Below are 11,056 nucleotides of genomic sequence, written 5' to 3'. Positions count from 1 at the left end.
TCTACTCATTTTGCTTATTTTCACATCCTTTTAAAAACGTTTATTTTAAACACAGCTGCAAAATGACTGAAGGATGATCCTGATGCAAACTTTGACATTTACCAAAAGAAAAAAACAAACAAAAAACCCCAAAAGAAGCTTCCAAGCAAATTCTGATTGGCTTCATTCAGACAAGAAACACTGTAATGGGGTTACAGAGTCTGAGAACAGTGCAGAAGAAAAATCTTTTTTTTTTTTTTTTTTTGTGTTGCTAGAATCTAGTAAATGCATGTGAAATTCTACCATAGAGTTTGTTTTCAATCCATGTGGAAGGGAGGGTTCGAGGGAGGGGAGCATTATTACAGTCCACGAGTGGTGTCTCCTCTTCTGAGAGCCCATCATCATAAAGTAAAGAATCAGAAGGTGTGGAAGCTGCAAGATCTAAGTAGTCCTAAGAAGTGAACACAGAACAAGCTAGGTTAACATACATGGCAGTGTTGCTGGTTGGGTATAAAGGCTAAATGTGCATCTGGTTTCTTTAAAACAAGTAACTGCAGACCCCACTGTGTTTGTCTTTTGATAGTACCTCTGGCAACTGCGAGTAGGCTTTCCCTTTCTGCAACCACAGCATCTTTGGAAGTATGTGATTTGACAGAACACTAGACATGCTAGACACATATTAATACTTCCCTTACTTAATCCTGCATCTCAGTAGAATAATGAAGAAGTTAAAGGGCTGTGATAACTGATTTGTTTGACCTTCAATTTCTGTTATGCCTGATACATATCTGTGGCTGATCTGTCTCTCTCTATATAGATACATACGCACGCTTAAAGGGGTACGTACTCAGATCTTCTCATAATTTTACAAAAGCTATTACATAATCCTGAATAAAATTAGCTGTGTAAATATTGCCAAATAAAGCTTGTGCTGCTGTTGGTCTAAAACTAAATATTTAGGTCAACCATAAGAATTTATAGGTTTCCATCTATGCTGCTGAATTGCTTTGATGTAAAAAACAAATGTGAAGCATTTTCAACTAATCTAAAATACACTTTTCCTTTAAAAATAGCTTTCCCTTTGGAAATTTACTGAAATTAAACATTAAAAAAGGTAAAGTTACCCAATTTTATAAATTGAAAAATCTTCAGAATTTTTCATTCAGAAAGACAAGAAGAAAAATTACTAATTTGTCAAGCTGTATTTTGTATTTGCTTTCGTTTTAATTATGATAAAAATTTCAGAAAACTTGCAGCCTCTCTATTACAAGTCTGTCACTGGACATGCAGATTCTCAGCAGCTATAAGTTAGTGCTTAACAAGTCAAAGTGATTTAATGTACAGCCTAGACCTTTCACTTTGACATTTTTAATTTAGAATTTATTTATACATTCACATTCTGAACAAAATTGTTCCTATTTGTTTATTAGTCCTTTTTGCACTCAACGTAAATGCCATCACATTGTTAAATCTGGTAATGATTGCTGTATTTCCTCTGTTTTTCATTTCTGTAACTGCCTGCCTCCCCATTTTTTTTTTAAATTATGTTTTTATGTGCAAATAGGTATGTGTACATTTTATAAATATATGCACCTTGGACTTACTTTTAGACCTCAGCATCCGTTCATTCAAAGAACGTCTATACAGGACTATAATAGTTTTAAAATAACTCAGAATAGTGGAATCATAGAGCTTTCGTATCTCTGTTGCTATCATGTAACTAAATCAAATTCAAGGAAATACTGCATTCTTCTAGTTCTAGGCCTCGTAGGGTTATTTATTCAGGAGTGCAATTTATAAGGAATTTTTTTTTTTTTTTTAAATTTAAGGTAGCTAGACAGATTAAGAGCTGCATTTAGAACTGAAGTCACCAAAGCTGCTATATGAAGTACTACTGCTTTCAAAAAGTTGGATACTTGATTTGGAATAAACTAGATACACAAATACTTCAAAATTGGGTGAAAAGTAAATTACTTTGCTTTTTGGGAAAAAAAAATAAAATCATTCTTTCTGCATATTCAAACCTCGGATGATCACAAAAACTTTCAAAAACTCATGCTTTCCCATACTTACCCTACTCTTCACCATCATTTTCTCTAGTTCTTTGCTGATTTCAGCAAACGTTGGTCTTTTATCAGGTTCTTGCTTCCAGCAGCGCAACATCAGGTTGTACCTGTGACCCACCACAAGGTGAAAGAAACCCCAAAACTGTTAGAAGTGATGCTTGTAAACTTCTACCCTGCCCTAAATTCAGAAACCCGTAATGGTTTTTTTCTCTTTATATGGTATTAAAAAAATAAAATTATATTACCTATACTGTGTTTCCTCAGACCGGATGTGGCCAAAGCATACTTCATATTGAAAATCAGTCAAAAGAAATGTCATAGTGATTATAGCCTTGTAACTTTCTAAAAAAACCTGACCATGACCAGATATACAGGCTGAATTCATGCCTTATCTCCAAATGCCATGGAAGAACCACAGAGAGAAGATATTTCACTTTGAGAGAGTTTTAAGAAATCAGCCAATAAAATATGAACTATCTCCAAATAGAAAAGAAATTGCCATGGGCTAATCAAGTCACAGAAAATTAGTGTCTTCTAGGGTATAGACTTCTGGGTCAAAGTATCATTTCTCCCCTGTAATGCCAGGACAACTTATAGACAATGACTGTGGATGGAACATCTGTCTCATTTGCAGAAAAGTACTGAAACATTTTCTTGAATATTTCAGCTACCACTGCATTTTATGAAATTCTCCTCCTCCCCACCCTCAGATGTTTTGAATATTCAAACTCTTTTAATTGTTTGGCAAGTGTGTTATTTGATATCCTACGAGTATTTTGGATGTAGCTGCAAGCATTCTGTTGGCAATTCTTTTCCTGCACTTTACTGTTCACTAATTTCATTACATTCTTTTGAGCACTACATATTTTGATGATACCTCTGAGATATACAGAATAGTATTTATGTGGTATTTATTTAACCCTTTTTAAAAAAATGTATTTATTCAAGAGAAGTTTTGTGAATCTAATGAGATCAAGGCTACTTACATTTCTTCACTGCAGTTTTCTGGTCTCTCCATTCTATAGCCTGTTTTTAGGAGGTTAAAGAGTCTTTCAGGAGCAATACCTGGGTAGGGATTGCCTCCCAAAGTTACAATCTCCCATAGCAGAACTCCAAATGACCATCTGAAAAAGAGAAAAATGAGCTTTTATTTAGAGTGGTATGTTTCAAGAGCTTTAGTGTGACTTTCATCCAACAAATCTCTTTTTAGTGTTTTGAGAACCCGCCCAAATTTAAGACATTGCTGTGTCAGAGGGGCCATACAGATGCATATAGGGCCATCCTTGTTCCCAAATACTGTTCATTAAAAAGATTAGCAACAAAGACAGTAGAGATAGGGGATACTCTTTTATCCATTGACAAAAGCTGACTGTATCCTGGGAAGGCCCATCTTCTCTAGACAGCAGAAAGTCCTTCCCATGGTGGCCCAGCCCAAAGGCTTGTTCCTCTTCAGTACTGTGCTCCTGGAGGTGCCTCTCTTTTTTCTTTGGCTACAGAGGGAGTCTAAGCTCCCTAATTAGCCCTTGTACTCCTACTTAGAAATAATAGTCTAAATTTACACAGTCTGGCTCAACCAGTTACCAAGAGACTGGTTTGCTGTCTTGACTATGAGGTTGTGTTTCCTGATATGCACAATGTGTTTATTTCAATCATAAGCAACATGATTTCAGCTGGTCTGTTGGGCCATTTCAGTGATTCGGGACTTAAGAAAGTCCTGACTTACGAAAGAAGAGGGAAGAACTTATTCTGGAAATACCAAATGCCTAAAACAGAGTTTAACATAGAACAGAAGACAGAAGAAACTGTTTTCTGAAATTAACAGAAGAAATGGTGACTTCTTTTAACTTACTTTATTGATGAGCTCAAACAAAAAGACCTTGCTTAATGGGTTGGAAATATTTAGATAGAATAAATTAATCCATTTATGGAGGGCGAGCCAGAAGAAAAGAGGCAAAAATGTTTTTCTTTCTTTAGTGGAAGGCTTTTTTGAGACACAAAGAAGCTTCAAGTTACTGTGAATCTGCTCAACTGGCAGAACTGCTAAAATTTGGATGTTCAAAATGAAAGAAACTAGCCAACACTGTTTCACTCAAAGGGGATACTCAATGGGTTGCATCTGGAAGCAAAATTACATACCATTTATGACAAATGTTAGCTTTTGTGCTCTCAACATTGGGTAATTTCTGTACAAACTCCACTTTTAAGATGATTTTAGGAAGTGTTACACACCTAATGCCAAACCAAACAGAAGTGTCTAATTCCTTTTGAAAATTCGATCTTAAAATGTTAGCTACAAATATCACCTCCTGTCTGACTACATTCCACCTGTGCTTCTCACATTTTAAAGAGCAATGGTAACCCCAAAAGTACAGCAATAAAACTTCCAAAATGGGCAGAAAAGCCAAAGTGAGTCTCACGCAGTCCTAAGCAGTATGGTGCTGTTTTTCTCCCTAATGCCATTGACTGAATTACTTTTTAATCACTCTGCACATTCTTGAAAGCTAATGAATATTTATAGCATTTTCATATAGTTTATTAATATACCTCCTCATACCCTTTTTGAAGCCAATTATGCTCTGCCATCAGGTTATAATTCTGCCCATGATTAATTCAAATAAACTTTGTAGTGTGGCAGGTTTTATTTTTAAAATCCACCTCTTCTGCTCAAGAGGAATTTTACAGAATATGGAAGGAGGGATCAGATGAGTAATTTCTTAAAGTTGTTTAGTAAATGGGCATATTAGAGTAAAATGCTGTAGAATGCTGCAATGCTTTCAAATCATTATACAAATTAAGTACTATGGGAGGAGAAATGGGAAATGAAAAATTTTCCATTTTGCTATGTTTATTGCTGAATAAAAGTGTGATCAGAAAAAAACAGGAAAGAAAAATATGTGAAGAGGAAGACAGTAGGCTAGCTTTCCACTGATGTCATCGACCTCTGAGGCAAAAATGGGATTTTGTAAATGCTGGCAAGTGGTACTGCTATTAAGCACTGCTAACCACTAACTATATAGAAAGGCTTTAGAAGGAAGAGGCTGGAAAATAGAAACAGAGTATGAGGAAAAAAAAGAGCATATTAGAATGGCTGTTGAATATATTAATATATATAGTCACCTAAAACATAATTGCATCACCACAAACAGCAAAGATTATTCAAAAAAAAGTATGCAGAAAAGTACTTCACTTATCAGTTTGCTGTTGTTGGAATGGCATTTGTGGAACCTAGTGCTGGAGAGGATTTGCTTTGCAACTCACTGTGTGTGTCACAGTACTGTTCTGTAGGGACTTGCCTAAATTAGGAGCTGCTATGTAACACTCTTAGATTACTTCATGTGTAATGACATGAATAGTGAAGATGACCTCACCAGTAAGGCAAAGGCACTGTGTAAGTGTGGCAGATATTTAGACCTTTTATGCTATTGTATTGAAGCAGACCTACAAAGCACAAAGCAGTGCTCTGTTAAGAATACCAGATGCATCTCCAAGCAAGCTGGTAAATCCACATGGCTTTACACAGAGATACTAATCCGGATCTGGGAAGCAGTAAAGCTACACAGCACCAGTGTGCTGCACAGGGCTCTGAGATAGCTTTCTTGATGCCAGCTGGGCAGTCTCTGCATGGCGTTGTATCACATCTACAAGAGATGGGCTCCTGGGCTTAATAGCAGCCCATCAGGAAAACAAGCAGGGAGGAATGGTATTGGATCCAGAAGATCAATCAACGATCAAAGAAGAGGCAGTTACACAACAACACAATCTGTTCTGGCCCCAAACCATCATGACAAATCTGTTTTGCAGAAAATGAATAAATTGAAAATATACTGAGAAGTTTTTAAAAGAATTTTAACAATTCTCTGGGAAGAGTCATTACAGAGCAGCAGGTCAGCACAACGGATACTCTGACGAGGATAAAAAGAGACCCAGAAAAATCTGTAAGCAGACCTAAGTAATAGTAACATTCTCCCAAGAACTACCCCAATCTTTTAGCTTTTCTTACTCCACGTGAAACAAAGTAAATTAAAGTATTTTGGAAATGCATTTTGTAAGGAATTTCCAAGGCAAGCAAAATATTTTACTTCACTAAAACTGCTCTGACCTGCAGAGAGAAGAGTAAAAGTGAATGTAAATAATTTTAGAAGTACAAATCAAAAGGTTGCTATTATCAAAGTGCTTCCCCTCAAAGTGAAATGTCATTGAGATTGGTATGTTTTACTTAATTTGAGTTTAATGAAAACATTACTTTAGGCAGATCCTCTTTCAAGGAAAACTTGCAAGGTATCAAATGCTACCCAAAATGCTACCTAGCAGAAAATCAGGTATAAGTACTGCAGCTTTTGCAGTCCCTTAGAGATTTTTCTTCTAAATTTTACAGTGTCTGCCTGGCAACTAGTCACAAGCATCATTCATCCCAGAGTGAAAGAAATGAATGTATCTGATCCTGAATTAAGTGTATACAAACACTCCTCTGCCTGGCTCCTTGCTTATCAGACGTGAAAACAGCTTAGTTGGGGTTGCCTTGCCACCTAATCATCACAGGTGGAGACAGAAGCATATCCATCTTCAGGATCTCTGTTTCGAACTTTCATCTTGGCCCTGGAACCAGACTATTCCCCTAAGGTCTGAGCTGGCTGTCATTAAAATTAATTGGAGTTTCGTCGTTGGTTTCAATAGAAGTACGGCCAGGCGTTAAATTCTTCTTCCTTTCTTCCCACCCCATCCCTCATCTGTCAGCAAGTGTTACAGACAAGTGATGAACAGGAACTCGGAAGTTTAGGTATAACTATTATTTTCTTTAGCAAAGACTAGTAATTTGTGCCTACATATTTAAAGACAACCATGTCACATGAACAAATTGAACCCTTGTGGTTTCAATAGGAATTATGTACTTAAATACCTCTGATAATCTTTTCTTCAGATTTAATTCAAGAACAAAAACCTGATGTATCATTGCCAGCTAATGATGCCATCCAGGCTGTGTTCTTCATGTCTCTTTTAAGAGTAACAGCTTTGAACCTTGTTGTGCTTTCTTCCTCATCTCCTTGAACAAGTACATAACCCATCAAGAATGCAAGAATTTACACTTACACATCACTTTGTGTTGTATAGATATGATCAAATAGGGACTCTATGGCCATCCATTTAACAGGTATCCGACCCTAGGAGGAAGAAAAGCAACAATGCAATTACTGGTCAGAAAATTGTAATTGGAAGGAAAACCAAGGTAGTTATCTTCAAAACAGATACTCCATCCGTATTCTAGTATTTACCAATGGACTGAATGATTTGGCATTTGAGAAGAAAAACAGGGAGGACAACAATTGCAAGAGTTTTTAAAATCACTCATTCATTTCATTCTACACATTTCAGTAATCTAATTATGTACAATAAGGTGGTGTGGGTTTTTTTCCAGATGGTCACCTGTTTTAAGTCAGAGAAACTCAATTCTCCTCTTAACAAAGAGCTTCATCCAAAGAGTTATATTCTTCTAAACATGAATGTCTGTCTTCCCATTGCTTTTGGGAAATGTGCAAATGCAAAAATGATGGGGAATGATCATTAAAGAGGAAGAGCTATCTCATTTGTATGAGGGATCATGCATAAATGGAAGCACCCAGCTCTTAAGATACCTTTGGTTTCAGAACTGTACCTGGACAGTCATATTTGATTACTGGTTACTAAATTGAATCTACAAGTTGGTACTTCTCACTGGCAGAAATTCACTGATAAAATCTGAAAAATCTGACCCAGGTATTTATGAAAATCTAGCTTTGCAAAATTTCCAAGACTTTTTATAACCTTCACAGTATCACTAACATTCATATGCCTTACTTCTCGTGAAATTCATATATATATATATGCAAGAACTGTTTCAGTAGAATTTTAAATTTGTCCTTCCTTTCTCTCAATTTTTTCTTTTCCCTGTTTCCCTATGCAAGCAGAGAGATGCTTGTTAGGCTCTGAATAATACTACAGCGATGAGTGTCTCAGAAGTAAAGAGAAAATATCTATTCAATACATCAACACTCCGCAAATAAAATGAAACTGCCTTTATGTAAATGCATCAGTCTTAAAATACAGAGCAACTGCTATAGATCAATGTAAAACACATACATCAGAAGATAGCTAAATGAACATGGCAGAGCCCTTTTACATATGATCATGTCTTCCAAAAGGTTTTTTTTCTTCACAACTTATTTTGACTTATGAAACATTCACACAAACTGGCCTAAAAAACAGGGAAAGCTAAACTGAAATATCACAGTATTTATCAAAATCTTTTCATAAAATTCTCAAATTTTCACATGCAAAAAATTTTGTTGGCAACTCTTTCATATTAAGTCCTAGAGAAAACAGGACCAACACTACTCATCTTAGAAAGAGTCAACAGAAAGTAGTGTTAGTGAACACCACAATTTGGCCTGGGATTGACTTGTCTGCTGATGTCGGTCACCACTGGATGCAAACAGGCAGAAAGCAGGATTTGGCTTGCTGTATTTGACAGTGTTTTTTACAAGAATAAATAAATGACAAGCCTTAACTTATCTTCTTAGTCTCGAAGTTATTATGCTCAAGCTTGTCTTTTCAGGGAAGTAGTGATGTGACTCAATAACTTGTCTTTCCATCAAATTTCTTTTGCACAGTCCTGCAGGTGAAACGTTACCGTATGCTGAATCTTGCCATGAGCTCTGCGAGCAGACAGAACTGCACCTGACAATAATTTACTGTGACAAGCAAAATAGTAGTGCTTTAAATAACCTCTGGCAGGTAGCATTGGCTCCTAATCTACCTTGACCTGGGATGTACCATTTTGATTAAGATTTGTTACCTCATACATTTGGAAGGATTTGTAGGAGGGTTTTGCTTCAAGTCTTCTGCATAGATGTGATAATTCCTGTAATTAGGATCTTTATAGAATTTGTCTGAATTTTTTTCAACTCCTTAGGACTTTTTTGTTTATATTTTTAATTATAAATACGAAAAGAGACAGAGAAAAATTATGGAATCTTTGTGTTTTCAAGCAGTGTGATGAGGAACTGCATAAATGACAGGGCCCACCTCAATTAAAAATGGGCTGTTCTCTATCTGTAAAAACGTTAATAGTTAAGAGCTCCTTCAATGAGAAAAAGGTGTCATTCTTCTGTACTTACATTAACATAACACACACTATTTTCAAGCATCCTGTGTGAACTCTCTAGCCTTAAGAAAAAGAAATAATTTATTACAGACTATTTGGCATATTGCTTTTAAAAACCAGGAGATCTCATCCTGCTTTTTACATGTTGTCTTGCAACTTTTCACAGGATCACAGAACCGCTGAGGTGGATGGTGACTGCACCCCTCTGCTCAGAGCAGGGTCAACCACAGCAGGTTTCCTGAGACCATTTCCAGCCAGGTTTTGAGTATCTCCAGGGATGGAGATTCTCTCTGGGCAGCCTGTTCCAGTGTTCAATCACTGTTATGGTAAAAAAGTTTTTTCTTTTCTTTATATGGAACTCATCTTTAAAATAGCTCCCATTGCCTCTCGTTCTGTCACTGGGCCGCAATAAGAGCAGCCTGGCTCTGTTGGCTTTATTCCCTCCCATCCCATTTATACACATCAAGATCCTCCTGAGCCCTCTTTTCTCCAGGCTAAACAAACCCAGCTCTATCAGCCTCTCCTTGTATGTCAGATGCTTCAAGGCCTTAATTATTATAGTGACCCTTCTTTTATTAACTTTTACATATTTGAAATAAATTGTTTTGTTGACAAATCAACAAAAAGAGGTGGAGGAGGTAATGGTGACTTAAATATGATACATCTTTTACATGTATATATATTACTGTCCCATGATTAAGCTTATAGTTTTGCTTCATCTTCATTTTTACTTCTTTGAAATAGAGACTTACTCTAAGTTAATTAAAAATAGCTAATATCTTTGTCTTCTGTGTGGAAGTCCTGCAGTATAAATTCATTCTCTTGATTAGGTAATAATTCCCACTTTAATATGCACTGTACCTTGCTCCTCTTGACATATGAATCTTCTTCATATACATCACGGGAGAGGCCAAAATCCGAAATCTTCATTTTGCGCCCTTCTGCCACCAGTACATTTCTGGCTGCTAAATCACGATGGACAAGCTTTTGGAAGAAACCAACAATAGTCATGCTTCTTGTGGGGGAACAGACTGCTGACATGCCTGTCTATCACAAGGACATGCTCAGATCACTGTTACGCTGCCCTACCTTCATTTCTGCAAGGTACTGCATTCCTCGTGATATCTGCCATGCAAACGATATCAGATCTCCCATTGTTAAGGCTCTCTCATCAGGGTTATCCAAATAACTTGAATTTCTGTTACCATCACTACCCACGTAGCTTGGTCCTACTTTTCGACTTTCCCTGAGAAAACTGCGCAAGGAGCCATATTTAGCATATTCCACAATTAAATACAGTGGCCCTGAAATAAACAAACACACTGATAAGTAAACAATTAATAGATATCCATTTTCATTTTTTTCAAAAAAGTCTCTTCTAATCAGCGCATTGTTTTGAAGGGTCAGAAATTCCAGACACCTCTGGCCTTTACATAAAAGGCACTGAATCAGCCATGGAGTCATAGAATATTTTTAGCTTACATCCTCTATGCAAAGTGAGTGAGTTTCAATCTAAATCAAAGCAGAATTCAAGCTCTTACCTGAATGCCTACATTCCCTCATCTAATCTGAGGCTAAGAAAGAGACAGCCTTCTTACAAATCAGATCTGTGAAACAGTCTAACTTGGAGAAACTTCAAAAATAAGAAATCAAAATAATTTTCTGGAGTGTGTGATACTGAGCTCACAAATCACCTGGTAATTCGTGTTGTATTTAAGATGCCTTTTCAGAGCACTTAGAAACGTTTTGACATTTCAATCCATTAGTTTCTCCTTCCCATTACCCACATGAATAATACCACTTAGGGCTTTAATGATAAATACAATTGTCTGCTGTATCAAAGCCCTCCCACCTCATACGCTAATGAATTAAC

General features: G+C 36.5%; 1 protein-coding gene across 2 annotated transcripts in view; it reads right to left on the bottom strand.

The window, feature by feature from the left end:
• Nucleotides 1-250: 250 nt before the first annotated feature.
• Nucleotides 251-11,056, bottom strand: part of RET (ret proto-oncogene) — a 35,046-nt gene continuing 24,240 nt past the window's right edge. For both annotated transcript variants that reach the window (XM_086467220.1, XM_086467221.1), the window contains 6 exons: nucleotides 10,273-10,487; nucleotides 10,045-10,167; nucleotides 7,134-7,204; nucleotides 3,032-3,169; nucleotides 2,053-2,152; nucleotides 251-430 (listed from right to left, as the gene is read on the bottom strand). In XM_086467220.1, coding sequence (XP_086323346.1) covers nucleotides 251-430; nucleotides 2,053-2,152; nucleotides 3,032-3,169; nucleotides 7,134-7,204; nucleotides 10,045-10,167; nucleotides 10,273-10,487 — 827 coding nt within the window. The remainder of the gene's footprint in view (nucleotides 431-2,052; nucleotides 2,153-3,031; nucleotides 3,170-7,133; nucleotides 7,205-10,044; nucleotides 10,168-10,272; nucleotides 10,488-11,056) is intronic.

This window comes from Leptosomus discolor, chromosome 6 (genome assembly GCF_034619465.1).
Source record: "Leptosomus discolor isolate bLepDis1 chromosome 6, bLepDis1.hap2, whole genome shotgun sequence".
Taxonomy (NCBI): domain Eukaryota; kingdom Metazoa; phylum Chordata; class Aves; order Leptosomiformes; family Leptosomidae; genus Leptosomus; species Leptosomus discolor.
The sequence above is the reverse complement of the archived record's forward strand: the minus strand, read 5'-3'. Positions and strand labels throughout refer to the sequence as shown.